This window comes from Stenella coeruleoalba (genome assembly GCF_951394435.1).
Source record: "Stenella coeruleoalba genome assembly, chromosome: 4".
In the NCBI taxonomy this organism is placed as follows: domain Eukaryota; kingdom Metazoa; phylum Chordata; class Mammalia; order Artiodactyla; family Delphinidae; genus Stenella; species Stenella coeruleoalba.
This window is the reverse complement of record NC_137149.1, coordinates 63,908,483-63,927,766: the sequence shown is the minus strand read 5'-3', so window position 1 is coordinate 63,927,766 and position 19,284 is coordinate 63,908,483. Positions and strand designations below refer to the sequence as shown.

The 19,284-nt window shown below is 35.8% G+C and overlaps 2 protein-coding genes across 8 annotated transcripts in view; one reads left to right on the top strand and one right to left on the bottom strand.

The window, feature by feature from the left end:
• Positions 1-19,284, bottom strand: part of LOC307185216 (SCAN domain-containing protein 3-like) — a 546,171-nt gene that overhangs the window by 45,088 nt on the left and 481,799 nt on the right. The gene's annotated exons all lie outside the window — the stretch shown is intronic.
• The window catches only part of PDS5A (PDS5 cohesin associated factor A), a 128,497-nt gene that overhangs the window by 67,245 nt on the left and 41,968 nt on the right, over positions 1-19,284 (top strand). For all 7 annotated transcript variants that reach the window (XR_013827909.1, XM_079919093.1, XM_079919094.1 and 4 more), the window contains exons 12-17: positions 2,739-2,890; positions 4,254-4,367; positions 6,346-6,427; positions 7,640-7,688; positions 7,920-8,059; positions 15,468-15,583. Coding sequence is in view for 6 of the 7 variants with exons in the window: in XM_079919093.1 (XP_079775219.1) it covers positions 2,739-2,890; positions 4,254-4,367; positions 6,346-6,427; positions 7,640-7,688; positions 7,920-8,059; positions 15,468-15,583 (653 nt within the window). In the remaining variant the exon portion in view is untranslated. The remainder of the gene's footprint in view (positions 1-2,738; positions 2,891-4,253; positions 4,368-6,345; positions 6,428-7,639; positions 7,689-7,919; positions 8,060-15,467; positions 15,584-19,284) is intronic.

The following is a 19,284-nucleotide window of genomic DNA, read 5'->3' as shown; positions in this document are numbered from 1 at the left end:
GATCTTAGGCATGGGTTTTTTAGCCTACCTTTACAAAAAGAGCAGCTAAATTAAAGTTTTATTTTACCTTTACAATTACATGATGAGTTTCAGAAGGATAGTGATTGATCACCAGTATTTATTTCTTTTATAGTTAGCATCTTCAAAAGTAACTGTCGTAGAATATCATACTTTCTGTGAAAGTGGTGTTTCCATATTGCTGTGCTAAGCTAAGGGCCGAAATGATGTTTAGTTACTATTCTTTTTGTGTAATTTCCTCCATGTGGATGCAGTTAAAAACGTGGGTTGATAAAGAAAAGCAGTACTAAGAACAGTAGTAGCAGTTGCTAAGAAAGTGTCAACCATGAGTAAGAGATACACAGGCAAGGCAGGCTGATTAAATGTGTTACTTATTAACATCTTCAACAAAGGTTGCCTTTGCAGTGTGGTATTTTATTTGAAGCATAGTTGAAAATCTGCTACCCTCTTGAAACCAATGTAATTTAGCTATAATTTCAGGGTAGAAAAGCAGTATCTTGCTATAGAGATATAGCAAGATGCATTCTTTTTTTTTAACATCTTTATTGGCGTATAATTGCTTTACATTGTTGTGTTAGTTTCTGCTGTGTAACAAAGTGAATCAGCTATATATATACATATATCCCCATATCACCTCCGTCTTGCGTCTCCCCACCACCCTCCCTATCCCACCCCTCTAGGTGGAGACAAAGCACTGAGCTGATCTCTCTGTGCCATGCGGCTGCTTCCCACTAGCTCTCTGTTTTACATTTGGTAGCGTATATATGTCCATGCCAGTCTCTCACTTCGTCCCAGCTTACCCTTCCCCCTCCCCGTGTCCTCAAGTCCATTCTCTGTGTCTTTATTCCTGTCCTGCCCCTAGGTTCTTCAGAACCTTTTTTGTTTTTTTTTTAGATTCCATATATAATGTGCTAGCATACGGTATTTGTTTTTCTCTTTCTGACTTACTTCACTCTGTAGGACAGACTCTAGGTCCATCCACCTCACTACAAATAACTCAATTTCATTTCTTTTTATGGCTGAGTAATATTCCATTGTATATATGTGCCACATCTTCTTTATCCATTCATCTGTCGATAGACACTTAGGAGCAAGATGCATTCCTTAAGTTCTTTTGAAATAGTCGTAGGAAACAGATACATAAAGTAGACACCGTCTAACGTGTTCAACTGTGTCAGTAATTCTAACTCTGAGAGTTTTTTCCCCTTGGCTTTAATTTAAATGAAATGACACTCCCTACTGGTTAGTTGTTAACTACCCCCTCTCCCCTGCCCCCTACTCCCAAACCAGATTTCAGGTATTGCCGTTTGTGTTACTTCCTCCTTTTAGAAACAGTTCACTCCTACTCCTGTCAGTGTTTGTTTATAGTTTCAGGAAGAGTTGAATAAATGATTCTTGCTAACTGAGACTGTATGATATGGTCTAATAATTCAAATAACACCTACTGTACATTTTAGGAACTGGTTTTTGGTGTAATGAATTAAATGACCTTGAGTATAGCCTTTCTGAATTTTGTTTTCTATAAAATGTGGGGACAGGACTTAAATCTTTGATTTCACGGCTTACATTCTTTTGTTTCATGTTAGACATGTCAAAAGACATCTGTTACCTGTTATATGGGAACAGAATTTCATTTCATCTACCAAATAGCATACAAATGAGAAAATTATACTAAAAAATTATAAGAAAGTATTAACTTAAACAAGCCAAAGATGGGACTCCCCTGGTGCCACAGTGGTTGAGAATCTGCCTGCCAATGCAGGGGACATGGGTTCGAGCCCTGGTCTGGGAAGATCCCACATGCCGCGGAGCAGCTAAGCATGTGCGCCACACCTATTGAGCCTGCGCTCTAGAGCCTGCGAGCCACAACTACTGAGCCCACGCACCACAACCAAGAATAGCCCCCGCTTGCCACAACTAGGGAAAGCCCGCGTGCAGCAAGGAAGACCTAATGCAGCCACAAAATAAATAAATATATTTTTTAAAAAATAAGCCAAAGATAAGTATACTCTGATTTGTTATTGAGACAAATAACTTGTGATTATTATTACATCATACTGTTGTTCTAACTCTAGATTTTTATAGTCTACTTTTCTGTCCACTCTCCTCTCACCACCTTTCTTTCCTCCTCATAAACCATTCCAATCTCTTTAAGTCCCAAAGAATCTTTCACGGACTAGGATGTGACTAGGTAAATAATTTGCCCTTTTAATCCACGTAAGGAAGTTCACTTAAGATGATCACTAAGGTGCTTTCCAACTTTGTAATTCTAAAATCTTGATACTAAATTTTGCTCTTACTATTCTGAGTTAATATCAAAAGGGATGTAACTAGGACAAAACATTCCAGACGATAGGGCTTTTGTTTGCAGAGTGAATTATACGCTTTCTCTTTTATTTTTTAATCACTTCTAAAACTTGGCCAAATTTTTTTTAGACCGAATCTAATGAAATCTTTGTAAGATTTACTATTGCTTGGCTTTGAGGGAAATAAAAAATTGGTAGGTGATTTAGCAGTATTTGCACTGGATGATTTCTAAATAGGAACATAATCAAAATTGTTGGTTAAGTGATTTGTCTGCCTTTTTTGAAAATTAATATTGTGCTAATCTATGCACACATAAATCTCATTGTGCAACCTAGTGAAGAAATGGTAATTTTTGCAGATTTGTATACTAAAGTTTGGTATCTAGCTTATCCAATAAACTTTATACTTTCTAGTGGCGAGTAAGAAAAGAAGCTATGATGGGTCTGGCTCAGCTTTATAAGAAATACTGTCTTCATGGTGAAGCAGGAAAGGAAGCTGCAGAGAAAGTCAGCTGGATAAAGGACAAACTTTTGCATATATATTATCAGAATAGCATCGATGACAAGTGAGTCTAATTTGTTGGTAAAATGGTTGAATATAAAAGTGCTTTTAATTTTTAAATATTTCTGTTTAATTTTTTCATAATAATTAGTTTCTCTAAGTTTAGAAACCACTTTCTACATATTTAGACATACCATGTTTAAATAAGATTCCAGCCAAGACTGTGAGTTAGCATAATAATAGTGAAATATGCATGAGATTTGGACTCAGACCAGAGACCAAATATTCATTCTGCCCGTTATTAGATCTGTGCCCATGCACAGCTGATTTAACTTCTGTGTACTTGATTTTATCTAAAAAGGAGTAATAATAAGCCTTTCTTACAGAATTGTCTTATGGATTAAATAAAATAATGAATGTAATGCCCCCTAGCTTACTGCCTGGCAGAGTAGCACTATTTAATAACTGTTAGTTATTTTTTCCTTTTTACAACACTGTAAGTACCAATAGAGGTATTACTGTATTTTTTTATTGAAGTATAAGTGACATACAGAATTACATTAAATTTCAAGTATATGACATAATGATTCTATATTTGTATATATTGCCTAATGATCACCACAATGTCTTTAACATTCGTCCCCGTGCATGGTTAGGAAATTCTTCTCTTGAGATGAGAACTTACATTGTTTTCATTTTCTGAATATTACTTACAATTCTCTGTTGGATTATAGTAATGATTTCGGTTTTTGCAAAATACTTTGCAGTGTTTTATTGAGTTAGACTGACTACTTTGACATGATCGATTATGTATTTCATTGACTAATGAAGAGCCCTTAAATTTTCTTATTCCAGTGATGTTGCATAATAATTATAAGCTTAGCAAGAAGGATATTTTAATATTGGTGAGGAATTTAGAATGTGGAAAGGAGACAGATGTGCATAAGAAAAGCTGAATTGTCAGGAAGATGAAGAAAGAGCCCCCTGATTTTACTAAATGTGACAACATGGGAAAGGAGCCAAAATAATCAAAGGAAATTTTTTTTTTTTGAGAATTAATTATTCTTGAGATCATAGCTTTATGTGTAATGTTAAGTAATTTGCTGTAGCTCCAGACTGATGAAGAAAACAGGTAGAACAGCCTAGCACCCTGTGCTTAGGAATAATATATAACCCTTTTAGGACAAATGTTTCATACTGATAAAACATAAAGTCACAAATAGCAACAGTAGCTCTAAATTTTAAAATAGCCATACTTGCAAGGAAAAGCATTGATCACATACTGATCTTTTCCATTGTATTTTCACAGATAAGTTTCATCATTGGTGTGATATCTTTGCATGAGATGGATAAAATATGAAATGGCTGTGGCGTCTAACAAATAGAATAATTTTGTTATTTGGGTTTTTTGTTTGTTTGCCTCGTAGACTGTTGGTAGAGAAAATCTTTGCTCAGTATCTTGTCCCCCACAACCTGGAAACAGAAGAGAGAATGAAATGCTTGTATTATTTATATGCTAGTTTGGATCCAAATGCTGTCAAGTGAGTTACTTTTTAAATGATTGGAGTATTTCTTGAAGATTTTATAAAATTACTTCATCTTATTTAATTAATTGTTGTTGATAGGGTTGTTGCTTCTTCTGGTTGAATCAAGAACCTCAGATAAGTATTTATAGAGGAAATTTTTATTATATAAGTCCAGTTAAGTTAAAAGCAAAAATATTCCTATATGCATAGGCATATTTGGCAACTGAGCCAGTAATATGGTTTCAGGGATTCAAAGAAGTCCCCGTGTCAAAATTATCTTTTGGTCACCTGTTGGCTGAGATCTGAATCATACTACTGGAGCTTTACCATACTAAGCCTAAGAGCTAAGAACTGGTTCTTTGTCAGGAGAGCGTGTCCAGATCACTTCTATGTAGAATAACCATGTGATTGATTGTCCAAACTGAGATATTTTTGAGATTGAAAGGAGGCACTAGTAATAATTTTGTTCAGACAACTGGCATAAACTTTAACTATCCCAGGCTACCTAGGATGTGTGGACATTCCACTTTAATAAAGCTTTTAAAAAACGAAATAACTCCTGTCATTGAGAATTCTGATTTTTCTGAATAAGAACCTCAGCTGTTCCATTTACATATATATATATATTGCCTTTAATTTCTTATAATTTCAAATTTACAGAAAAGTTGTGAGAATAAAACAAAGCTTCGTGATATACTCTTTAGCCAGATTCATAATTTTTGACCATTTGCTTTTTATCATTTGCCATTTGCACATACTTTATATATGTATTTTCTTCTGATCCATTGATAGTAATTTGCAGACATTGGATCCCTTTACCTCTAATACTTCAGTGTGTATTCCCTAAGAACAAGGATACTCTTTTATATAACTAGAGTGCCTTTATGAAAATCAGGAGATTTAACATTTTAAAATATTGTCTAATCCAGTGTGTATTCAGATTTCTTCAATTGTCAAATAATGTCCTTTTTGGATGTTTTTTTCCCTTTCTAGGATTACACATTGCATGTTTAATTATCATGTCTCTAGTCTTTTTTAATTTGGAACCATTCCTCAGTCTGTCTTTGTCTTTTATGACTTTGACATTTTCCAGAAGAGTATTGCCTAGGCCAGTTATTTTGTAGAATGTTCTCTCAGTTGGGATTCACCCAGTGTTTCCTCATCATTGGATCAAGATTATGCATTTTCAGCAGAAAGTCCACAGAGTAATGTATCCTTGGTGCATCCTATTAGGAGACATTAGCCATCATTTTAAAAAAGGATTTGAAAGTGGTTTATAATGTTCACTGTAGGTAGTAAACCCCGGCCTAAGGTCTTGATCTCTGTTTATATTTCAAAATATTTGACAAAGAGTACTCAGAGATAGACTAACTTCCCAGAGGTCTTTTGGGCACCGGAAATTACAGAGTGGGTTTGTGAGAGAAGAAAATCTGCTTTCGTGGAGAGAAAAGAGTCTAGAATAAAGAAACTCAGTTTAATTTAGCATTTTGAATCCACATCATTTCTAAGAAATTCATTTTTTGAAATAGTCTACACTGCTTCATGCGTACCCCCTTAGCCTGGCATAAAAAGGCCTTCATGATCTGATCCTTTTCTATTGTATGTTCCAGCTTCCTTATGCTCCCCCAATCACATTCTGTGCTCCAAGCCTATAAATTTTTTTTCACTTTCCTGTATGTGCCATGGGCTTTGATGACATTTTATCTCTCTTTGTAGCAGAACATTCTGGCTTCCTCTGCTTAGACTGTCTCAGTTCCTTCAGTTTACCTGGCATGATCCTGTTCATCCTTAGAAACTTCTCAAATATTTTCTCTCATAAGAAGCCTTATATTAAGTAATTTAAACTAAACTCTGTTAATCCTAATAAGTAAATTTTCTGGTGCTTAAAATTTTAGGTAGATGTAGAAGAATGGTGTAAGAGAAGTAGTAAGGTTGAGTAGTTACCAGTATTGTTTTATTATGTATTTTTTTTCATATTTTTAACTATTTACAGGGCTCTCAATGAAATGTGGAAGTGTCAGAACATGCTTAGAAGTCATGTACGAGAACTATTGGATTTGCACAAGCAGCCTACGGTAGGTTCATGGTGTTTTATTTAAATTCAGTTTTAGTCATTGTTCATTTTTCTATAGTCATATATAATGAAGCAAGCAAAAAGTATTTCACGTGTTTTGTTTTCCACATGTCAGTTAAACAATTTCTGTGGTTATCCAAGCTAAATTTGCATTTCACATGAATATAACAAAATTTTATTTTCCAGCATGAGCAAAGAAATGGTGTTTTCCAACTTATCAAGTATTTAGACACTAAGAAGTTATAGTTTATCAATTATCAAATCATTAGAATTAAACCTTAATATAAAATTAGAAGTCATAAATGTTTTTTGCTCTGTGATTTGGTCCTTTATTATAGAGTCAGTATCAAATCAGGTATCAATCCTTTGAATATGCCAAAGTCAAATTAACAAAGAAATACTGCCCAACATTTTCTGGAAGGTGGATAAAAGAAATTTGAATGATCTCTTAATATATTTCTAAACATATTTGCTAGAATAGGTGTTCTTAACCAGGGAACCATACACAGAGACCCCTCAGTGGCCCAAGCAAGGGTTGTCGAACTTTTTTTTGTAAATGACCAGATAGTAAAAATTTAGGCTTTGCCAGCCATACAGTCTCCATGACTGCTTAACTCTGCCTTTGTGGTGCAGAAACAGTCAGAGATACAAATGAATGGGTATGACCGTGATCCAACAAAACTTTAACAAAAGCGGGTGGTTCATGGGACCATGCAGATTCAATAATAAAATAATACTCTTGTTGTAATGGAGGAAAGGGCAGTAGGAGGGGAGGTGATATATTAAGTAATGGGCCACAAAATAGCTGATAGAACTCTATTCAGAAAGAAAATTTTTCTGCTCTCCACATTTTTATTTAATTTTCTTTGGTGTATGGTTTCACAGTAATTTTGATATGATAATTGTTTTCATTATCTTCTCTGTTCAGTCTCCTGGCAAGATAACTTTCCTATGAAAGTTATATACTCTTAAAAATTTTTAAATAACTTCCTGCTGGCATCTCCTTTCATTCTATTTGTGCTAACTTAATAGTTGTGGGTACTTCATAGTTCTTTGTCATCAACATAGGGTGTAGATATGGTAAGCCATTTTCTAGTGGGTATATTGTGATGGATTTTTTTTTAACTTAAAAAAATGTACAATACTGAGTATATTTTTCTTACCAAAATTTGGTAGCACATGTGACAGCTTTTGTTTTTGTTTTAAATTTCAGTCTGAGGCTAACTGTTCTGCCATGTTTGGAAAACTGATGACCATAGCAAGTGAGTATGTTTATTCACTCCGTAGGTATATAGTAGACATCAAATAATTTACCCAGGGGGACTATCAATTTAATACTAAGTAAGAAAAAGTAATCCTTTTCTTACTAATTTTATTTCTAAGAGCCAGATTGACTGATTATCTTTTGATGCCTCAGCAGTATTTTTTAAGACAGCTTGCTTTTAGTTTAGTGGTTTTTCTTTTGTAGTATTGATTCTCTTTGAATTTTATAGAGAATTTGCCTGACCCTGGGAAAGCACAAGATTTTGTGAAGAAATTTAACCAAGTCCTTGGTGATGATGAAAAACTGCGGTCTCAGTTGGAGTTGTTAATCAGTCCAACCTGTTCGTGCAAACAGGCAGATGTTTGTGTGGTTAGTAAATTATACTTTTATATTTGTTCTCCTAGCTTTGCTTATAGAAACTTACATTTCATTAAAGCCTTCTTTACGTAGATTATTTTATTTGTGTGAGTTTAACAATACTGTGAGCTCTGAATTACCTAGGAGTATATCTGTGGTCAATTTAGTTCTCTTTACTTACCACTCGTCAGCCAAATTCCAGGAAAAACACTAGAGAACTAAGCCAGGGAGATTGATCCTAGGAATTGAGCAAGATAAAATGCTTTGTATTTAGTAGACATTCATTAGGTAAATTAAATGCTTTTGTGTGTTGTGTGTGTATTTTCTTCTCCCATGTATTAGTAGGTAAATCAACAATAGTTACATTGGCATATACGCATTTATAGATAAAGTAATTCCTATTTAGGCTTTTGTCTTCATTCTATTCTTAGACTCTTTATTTTATAGAGAAAACCAATTGTTGACAATATCAGGAAGGAAAAATTCAACCATTCATTTATTTAGCATTTTATGAGACCGTTTCTGTTTAATTTCATATTTACCATTTACTACCAGTGAGACCTTTAGTAAGTTCAGTATTTTTGAGACTCATTTTTCTGATCTCTACATGTTAACAACCTCACAGGATTATTAAGAGGAGATAGATACAGATATCCTATATAGATATAGATACATGGCCCTAGACTGCCCTTTAGGATTTAAATAAATTGCATTTCTATAGTATTACACATATATGACAAACACTGTGCTTGCGACCAGGCTTACAGAGATGAATAAGAGAAAGAAAATCATTTCAGTTATTTATGTCTAACTTTGTTCTAGAAAGATAATTATTTAAATATGTGATAAGGGATAAGGACTATAATAGATGTATATACAAAGTCATCTGGGAACGTGGAGTATGTATTTTTTTCAGTCTAGTAGGGATATAGGGTCTCTAAGTGGATCTTAAAAGAGGAGTCGGGTTTCCCTGGTGGCACAGTGGTTGAGAGTCCGCCTGCCGATGCAGGGGACACGGTTTGTGCCCCGGTCCGGGAAGATCCCACGTGCCGCGGAGCGGCTGGGCCCGTGAGCCATGGCCGCTGAGCCTGTGCATCCGGAGCCTGTGCTTCGCAACGGAAGAGGCCACAACAGTGAGATGCCCGCGTACTGCAAAAAAAAAAAAAAAAAAAAAAAAAAGGCGTAATCAGGAACAGGTGGGAGGAAGCCAGTTTAGGGAAGGAAGCAGTGGACTCTTCCACTGGGCCTAGGGATGTGCTTGTGCCAGGTGCCCAGAATACTTCACTCTTTGCACTTCTGAACAGGATGGTTTGCTGAGAACATTTAAAGGTTTCATTTACTTCTTCGGCATTTAGAATTCTAGTTCCAGAATACTGTATTCTGCCGGGCATCTACTAATATAATTGATCATAGAATGAAATAGCTTGAAAAAAATGCAGAGAGAATTGGTTTAACCACTTCATTTTACAGGTAGGGATTGAATTTTAAAGAGATGAAGTTTCTCATCCAGTGTTTCACAGCTGGTTATAGTGGCTGTGCTGCAAGTAGAGTCCAGATCTCACAGACCCTCAATAGTGCTCTTTCTATACATTTCATCATTGTTTGCAAGAACCAGTACAGACTGAGTACTGCTCAAGAAATGTGGACCTTGAGAATGAACAATCAAGTGGTATTTTTTGGTCTGAGAAAAATAAGACTTGAGCTTGAGTTTGAGAAATGGTACTAACATGAATTCCTACTATTTGTCAGAACAGAAATATCTAAGAGTTACCAAATCCAAAATGTATATGTAAAACAGATGTTGTAAGGAAAACATCTCAGGATGAATTGATTGTAGGAAGCAGGAAGGTGGAGATGAGGACTGGACTTGCACTGGAAAGAGCATGGTAATGACACCTTTTTGGAGGGGAGGTTATTCTGAGGATATTTAAGAAATGGACCACCAAATGGCTAAAAGAACTCTGTTCCAGAGGGGAAAATTTCTACTCTTCGTATTTTTTAGTTCATTTTCTTTGGTAAATGGTTTCACAGTAATTTCTCTCTTAGCTTACATTAGCATTGTGTATTCTGAGCACATTATTTAACTTTACCTCTATGTTCTCATGTGTAAAGTAGGATTTGTAATACCCTTTAAATGCTCAGGAAAACAACCACCGTTAGAATAGTTTTGCTGTTTCCCAGAACATCTGTATCATTTTGTCCTTCTCCCCAAAGGCTATTGTTATTAGTTATACATATCCTTTAATATCCACATTCCTTTTTTCCTCAGTAACAGTTAGTAGGAGTGGAGATCTGATATTTTTTCCCCTTTTGTTTCAATCCCATTCCTAAAAAATTTTAGCGAAAGTACTTCGAGCGAGGAATATGAATAGACACATACCGTAGATTAATGCGAGTATACATGATGGTATAGTGAGAGGGTGAGCAATGGTATTGAAATACGTGCTGTATAGATTTGCTTTCTCTTTGGACTTCAGGTTTTGAGTTTCCACACCTTGGTTCTAGTGGAGGACCACTTATTTGCCATAGCTTCAGCTCTGCTTGCTATTTTATCCTCTAGCATGTTCCTATGACCATGGTTCCCAAATTTTAAGATTTTCCAGGAATATTGTTGATTCAGCATTTGAGACAGTCCTAGGTTTGAATTTCAGCATTTACTACCAATTTGACCTTTAATAAGTTACTTAGCATTTCTGAGCCTCATATTCTTCACCTATAAATATTATCAACCTCATTGGATTGTTGAATGAATAAGATAAAATTAAAATTTATGTACGGCCTACTAGAGGGCCCCTTGCACTGCCCTATAGGATGTAAATAGATAGTAATTCTTATGATGTTACATATACATGACAAACACTAAGAATTATTAAAATAGGTCTAGCGTGGGGTCCTGAATCTCCATCTTTTAGCAAAGTCTCAAAGTGATTCTGATGAGTAGTTCACGGACTATACTTTAAAGAAAAACCTTCCTTGCGGGATTATTTGGATATGCATTGTGTCTTCAGAAGTCCAAAGTATATTTTGTCCTTTGGTCAAGCCTACACCATTATAATTCATTACATAATTTAGTAAATTGTATTATACATGCTCTCTCACCGAAGTTGCTGTTTAGGTGACAGAGGCAGGCAAATATTTCAATAGAGAATACAGTGTGTTAAATATTCTGATAGAATCATGCGCTTCATCCCAGGCAGGGGTGGAAATGGGAATAGCTTGTTCTAGAATAAGTCATTCCTGAGTTGAATCTTAAAGGATGAGTAGGAATTAGACCAGTATATGAAGAATGACTGCTTTATTTCTAGTTGGGATGACTGGATATCAGAGGAGATACTTTAGGGATAGGAGAAGATAATGATGTATATGTAGCCTCCAGCAGTTATATTTAGAAATCTGAGATTCAGGCCTTGTTGGTATGTATTAGCATAGTTATATCTCCTGGAGGAGGTCGAGAAGAAAAAAACAAAAGGAGAGAGAGATGCTAACTTACGCTATTTAACAGTCATAGAATGCTTCCTGTTTTCTTTTAATATAATTTTTGTTTGTTTTTTTGGCCGCGTTGGGTCTTCGTTGCTGCACACGGGCTCTCTCTAGTTGCGGCGAGCAGGGGCTACTCTTCGTTGCAGTGCGCGGGCTTCTCATTGTGGTGGCTTCTCTTGTTGTGGAGCACGGGCTCTAGGTGTGTAGGCTGCAGTAGTTGGAGCACGCAGGCTCAGTAGTCGTGGCACACGGGCCCTAGAGTGTGCGGGCTTTAGTAGTTGCGGCACGCGGGCTTGGTAATTGTGGCTCACGGGCTTAGTTGCTTCGTGGCATGTGGGATCTTCCTGGACCAGGGATCGAACCAGTGTCCCCTGTATTGGCAGGTGGATTCTTAACCGCTGTGCCACCAAATCATGCCTATGTAATGAAGCCTCCATAAAACCCCAAAAGGACACAGTTCAGAGAGCTTCTGGTTTAGTGAACATGTAGAGATTTGCAGAGAGTAGCAAGCGAATAGAGAGCATGGAAGCTCGTCCTTTCCTTGTCCTATGCATTTCTTCCATCTGGCTGTTCCTGAGTTATATACTTTTATAATAAACCAGTGATCTAGCAGTAGTAAGAAAATGTTTCTCTGAGTTCTGTGAGCCAGTCTAGCAAATTAATTGAGCCCAAGGAAGGGATGGGGGTTGTGGGAACCTCTGATTTATAGTCATTTGGTTAGAGGTACAGGTAAACCTGGGCTTGCTACTGGCATCTGAAGTGGGAGAGTTGGGCGGGTGAGGGGTAGAGATTGAATTTTAGTATGCTCTGCTTGTGTGCAGAGAATTGCTTGTTGGTGGCGGGGGGACACCCCCCCCCCCGCCCCTGTTCACCATGTTGGAATTGGGCCCAGGAATCCAAAAGAATAGGTCACTAACATGAAAGTTAAACCTTTGGAAATTATTTCTTGTGAGAGATGTGTTTTATCTAGTTTACTGATTCCAGCTACAGAAAAATATTGATAATCCAAATCCTTTCAGGAATCTTTTTTTTTTTTAATGCAGAAGCCTTTGTTTTTTAATTTATTTGGCTGCACTGCTGGCACATGGGATCTTTGTTGCTGCATGCGGTATCTTCATTGCAGCATGTGGGATCTTCTTTTTTTTTTAGTTGTGACATGTGGGATCTCTTAGTTGCGGCATATGGGATCTGGCCAGGGATCGAACCCGGGCTCCCTGCATTGGGAGCATGGAGTCTTAACCACTGGACCACCAGGGAAGTCCGTCAGGAATCATTTTTATTAGCTAGGAAAGCAGTAAATTATACAAGAGGAAATACCGTGTATGTGAAAGAATACTTTCTTTTTTAACTTTTTAAATTTTTTTAATTTTAAAAAAAAATTATTTATTTTTGGCTGTGTTGGGTGTTCATTGCTGCATGCAGGCTTTCTCTAGTTGTGGCACACGGGGGCTACGCTTCGTTGCAGTGTGTGGGCTTCTCATTGCAGTGGCTTCTCTTTGTTGCGGAGCATGGGCTCTAGGCACGTGGGCTTCAGTAGTTGTGGCACGTGGGCTCAGTAGTTGTGGCACACAGGCTTAGTTGCTCTGCAGCATGTGGGATCTTCCCGGACCAGGGATTGAACCAGTGTCCCCAGCATTGACAGGTAGATTCTTAACCACTGCACCACCAGGGAAGTCCACTTTTTTTTTTTTTAAACAAATAGGTATTTCTTATTGTCAGAATGAGAAAGCAGATATGTATGAAAAAGAAAGGAGATATATAGATGCAGCATTTTTTAAAACTTTAAAAATTTTTTTGTAATAACAAATTAGTAAATTATAAACTGCTTGAGAATAGGGGCTATTTCCTTATTTCTTTGATATACCTTAAGAGTGCTTAAGTATTCTAAACAACTTCTGTAATTGTAACTAGTAACTGTGTAACTAGTAAATATCAATCTGCAGTGATAGCATAGATTTGATCAGAAATTTCTGAAGCATTGTCAGGAATATAGAAAGAATTAATTTTCTTACTCTTTCTGCCGTCATTTCCTAAAAGGGTTACATATGGTATATGTTTCTGTTTGTGTATTAGAAGTATGTGTGAGTACCCCTTTTTTTTTCTGGAGTGTGTAAAGAAAACAAGGAAACTGTTTATTTGTTGCCGCTTACTTGCCACATACTAATTTGGCTTGTTGCTTATCCCCAGTATCACTTATGATTATGACATATATTATTTTAAAATAATTGTTATAAGAGATTACCTAAATATTACATACATAAAATATGGTTTGAAGGACTACTTAAATGTAAGATTGTTACATGGGAATACAAAAATGTCAGGTTTTTAAAACTGTGCCTTAATATTATTATTTACATGCATTGGTGTATTTTATATAGTGCTATTACTGTGCTTAAATGTGATTTATTCTTTTTCCTGTTAGCATTTCCTTTATTTTTCTTATGCTTATATATGTATTACTGTAACTCTTTCCTAATGCCTAGTTTTTACATTTTTTAGTACTGACGATATAGTTTGCCTAGCAATTTTCCAGTGGCATATTTGTTGTTAGACAATCACTTGACTTTATCTTATGTTAAAGCAACTATATTTTATACGAAGTCGGGGAAAATCGCCTCTTTGGGAGACCTGCACAAAATAAGTCTGATTTCAAAAGATAGTAGAGGGGCTTCCCTGGTGGCACAGTGATTGAGAGTCCGCCTGCCGATGCAGGGGACACAGGTTCGTGCCCCGGTCCAGGAAGATCCCACATGCCGCGGAGCAGCTGGGCCCGTGAGCCATGGCCGCTGAGCCTGTGCTCTGCAACGGGAGAGGCCACAACAGTGAGAGGCCCGCGTACAGCAAAAAAAAAAAAAAAAAGTAGAATATTTAAGTTGATTTTAAATGTGTATCTGTGGTTTAGAGCAAAGTATATAAGGCCTAAGCACTCCCTAAAATATTTTTATTTTCTCAAATGCTGAAATTTTGCTTGATTAATTACAGCTTGCAAAATAAATCAAGCATCTCCTAGTGACTAATAAATTTTCTTCAGAATCTCAGTCCTTTGGATTTACACTCTAATAACAAATATGGGTGGTATCTAATTTAATGTGACCTTTATAGTTAATTTGTGTCAAGATGTTACTGAAACTACAATAGAAATATTTTTCCTTTCTCCTTTATCCCCTTGGACAAATATCCTTAAAAATTTTTTTTACAAAAAATTAATAGAGTGACTATCATTTGTTATTGCTTTATAGTTCAGAAAGCACTTATAATATGCTTTATCTTGTCAGCTAACATTTTTCACCTATTCATCAGAGATAGTCAATTAAAAGCCTTGTTATTAAAGTAAATTTCTTACCCCAGTGCCCAGCACATTGTAAATTTAACCTTGTCTTTGGAGAACTCAGTCTTTACAAACATTAAGTCCTTATATTCTTTAGAAAGTTCCAGCAGTAATATCTTTTCTTTGTAGGAGCTCTTTGATGTAATGCCACCGTCTTTGAACTCAACTGTGTTCTTCCAGAGCTGAAAAACTTTATACACTTACAAGTCTTCCCCTCTTTAAAAAAAAAAAAGCAAATTGTTGACTGAAATAAAAGTATTTTTTCAAACTATGAAATAAACCAATGAAACCCATGAAAGTATAAATTGTTTTAATTTTTTCAAAAGTAGAGCATTAAAAAGATTGTTTACAAGGTATTAATTTTATGGGAGAAATATGAGACAAAGGGCATAAATCATACCTTGTCACCCCCTTTCTTTTCTCTACAGTCCAGGTTTTCTAGTGATTGCCTAATGAGTATATCATTTTAGTCAGGCTGTAAAGCAGGAAAAGGGCTTTTTTACGCCTGATGGTTTTGAATCTTTAAATGCTTTTGTTGCCTGTGATCATTTTTATTTTGAAAAACATGAAAGAGGATGATACTTACTGTAAAAACTCTTTTCCTTTTTATAGAGAGAAATAGCCCGGAAACTTGCAAATCCTAAGCAGCCAACAAATCCTTTTCTAGAAATGGTCAAATTTCTGTTGGAAAGAATTGCACCTGTGCACATTGATTCAGAAGCCATCAGGTAAGCTAGGAAATATATTCACTCATAAATAGAATATAATCTGAAACTACAGTATTGTAAGTTTAAATTCTGGGTCCCCAAGGAGACCTAAAAAGGTTTCCTGTACACCTTTTTAAAGGCAGAAGCATATATCATTGAAGTTGAAAGAAGGACCAAAGTTCATTTTTTGATCTTTGGTTTGCTTCACTGTTGATTTTTTTAAGAGTTCTTGTGTTTATTTTTAGCTTGTATGTGCTCATTAAAGAAAACCTGGAACATGAGAAGGAAGAAAATTTTAAATCTATAGGCTATCATCAGCCTTTGAGTTTTCTTAACAGTTTTCATGGCCACATAGTGTTCTTTAGTGTGTATTATATTACTGTTCACTTGAGATATGTGAAAAACAGAATAATAGTTTGAAGGTAGCACAAGATTGCCACTGGACTAATCTGCTTTCTAAACACGTGTATTACTTACCAGTTTTTTGGCCCTACTTTATCTGAGTTTTTAATTTATTTTTAACTTTAATATGAGTATAACATCTTGTTATATGAATGTGAAAATTAGTGATAATATGCAAAAAGTAAGCAGACTAGCATAATAGACATTGACAGCTATTGTTTTTAATTAACTGTTCCCATAATTTCATGCATTTCACTTGTTTCTAATGATTTTCTGTTGTAAACTTCTGAGAATGCTTTTCCCTTGCACTAACCATTTTTCCAGTAGATTATCTACATATCTTTTTATGTTGGGTAACTAAATAGCATTTATTGATTCTCTTTTCTTTGGATTAGGAGACCTGGTTCTAGCTGTTAGTTATTTTATCTTATGTGAATCACTGCTTTGGTTGTATTGAAATTCCAATTGTATTAGTTTGCTAGGGCTGCCATAACAAAGGACCACAGACTGTGTGACTTAAACAACAGAAATTTATTTTCTTATATTCTGGAGGCTAGCAGTCCAAGATTCAAGGTATCAGCGAGTTTGATTTCTTGTGAAGCCTCACTCCATGGGATGCAGAGATAACTCTTTGCTTTCCTCACATGTCTGTCTCCTAACCTCCTCTTCACATAAGGACACCAATCATTTGGGATTATGCCCCACCCATTTGACCTCAGTTTACCTTAATTATCTCTTTAAAGGCTCTATTTCCAAGTACAGTCACATCCTGAGGTGTACTGGAGGTTAGGACTTAAACACAATGAATTTGGGGGTACACAATTAAGCTCGTAATGGTGATGTTTGTAGGGGTTTTTTTGTGGAGTTTTCTTGTTTTTTTAAGCTAAGATCTCCTTATCTTTTAATTTCCTTATTTGCAAGTAAGAAAGCTAAGGTTCTGAGAGAGACCAGGTAGTTTTTTTACAGCTGGGTAATAGCAAAAACCATAACTTAAACTGAGATTTATTATTTTCAGTGTCAGTGTCCTTTGCTCTATACCGTTTGGTTTTAATGGGGTAAATCAAGGAAATGGTAGGCACTCTTTCCTTTGCATATTGATTTTGAAAGAGACATATAATTGGCATCAGGAAGCCTTTGGTATTTGTCTCCATGAGGCCTCACAGAGTTTCATTACTTTACTAAATTATAATAAGCTAGTGTTTGATCTCCAGTCTTAAAAGACCAAAAACTCAGTTTTTTCAGTAGTGTCATGATTGTTTGGGCTCAGAAAAACCAACTAACTTATGGTTAGGATGTCTAAGGGACTAATTTTATGCAAAATTCCAATTTATTAATTTTACTGAGAAATATATGTCATATAAGATTCCTTCCATGTAACCAAATTTTCATGGAATATAAATTGCAAACAAAGGGTTTATTTATTCATTAAACATACCTTTAGAGGAGTGATTTTTAAAGTACATCGGGCAATTGGGGAAGGAGAGTTACCTAACCTGAATTGTGTGAAATGTATTTGTTATTAGAAAAGGCTCCTGAAATAGATGGCACATAATATGGGTAGTGAATGATCAGTAGGAATTATAGAGATCAGCCAGGTGAAGATTGCAGAAGAGCAGACCAGGCCACTAGCCCTGTGTCATTGAGCAGGTTATTTAAATTACTCATCTTTAAGATAAGAACAATAATAATTACTAAGTGAAGTTTTTGAGAGGCTTAAATAACATATACGTATGTAGAACACTTAGCATAACGCCTCACACATAGTTAAGTGCTAAATGAATGTTAATAGCTATTCTAGGAAGAAAAATAGCAGACACAAAAGAACAAAGGCAAAAGGAATCAAGAATTATTTAGAAAATTGCATATACTTCAGCCATAATGAAGGATTTGGGAAGGAAGCATTGAGAATAGTAGAAAATCATTCTAAGTATAACTTTTTAAAATATATTTATTTATTTTAGTGTATTTCCCCCAGACTTATGTACATACAAATACACATATGCATGCTACAGTTAGTTATTGGTCTGTAGATAGTGGTTGAAAATGAAGTAGTGATTGTAATAATGATTGAAACCTGGGGGGAGGGTAAAATTTAGAAAGAGAAAGGTTGAGGACTGAATCCTGAGGAATATTAACAATTAAAAGGCTGGCAGAAGAAAAGGAATTTATTAAATTAAAAGATGTTTTTTAAGAAGGCATGGTCAAAAGAGATCAGGGGTCAGATACTGCCCAGAGTAAAATAGTAAATTCAAATATCCACTGAATTTAGAAAATAGAAAACCACTACAATGCCCGGAATAGTTTCTTTGGGTTAGCAAGGACAAATCCAGATTACTATGGATTGAGAAGGGCATAGGATAGTCCTTCCACACCACATCATGGTACACAAAGAAAATTACAGTATTTGAGCAGAGAAAACTGCTCAAGTCTAGAGGTGACTGGCCTAGCTGAGTAGGAGCCCACTAGATCCCACTTGGCCATCTTGAGGTCTCAGAAAATCAAAGGGATATATACCATATCACCCTTCTAAACTGCTATAGGAGATAAATTGGGATTTGGGGACAGCTAGTATAGACAGTTTAGCTATAAAAAGTAAAGGAGAAAAATGAGTTGATGGAAAGAGAGTAAGGTTGAAGAAGGGTCTTTTCTTGTTTTTAATGAAGGGATTTTGAATATTTGAATACCTTTAAAAGGTGCTAAAAGGAAAGAAGAGAGGTTGAAGATGGGGTAAGGGGAATAGAACTAGGATAGAGCACCATCCCTAAAGAAATGGAACAGGAAGAAGAAAATCTTCCCCTATGGCATTAAAGGAGGTTAGAAAATAGGATATGGAAAATTACAGTTTTCACTCAAAGCCTCCATTGTTCTCCTTTATGTCAACAGTGAGGTAGTCTGCTCAGTGGAAGGATTTAAAAATTAGACCTGAGTTAGAATGGTAAAGATTTTTAACAGTTGTTATATAGGATAGGAGAGAAACGGACACATGGATAATTTCCCAAGCAGTTTTGAACATGCATTTGGATTGGTGATGATCTTTTGCTTCATCATACTCTGTGAAGTATATGGAGTGTATATTATTTATCTAATTTAGAAATGAGGAAGAATACTTTCACAAGAGGAAGGACTATAGTTCTGGCTTCAAGATTTGGGTCTGTCTCACCCAAATAGCTTTTTGACTCATAAGGGTGATCCCACCCACATTGTAATGAAAACAGAGATTATGCCTGTCTTGTTTTGCACTGTATTTCCAGGATAGACCCTAAGACTTCACACACAGTAGGTAGTCAATAAATACTTATTAAATAAATGCATGCACGGAC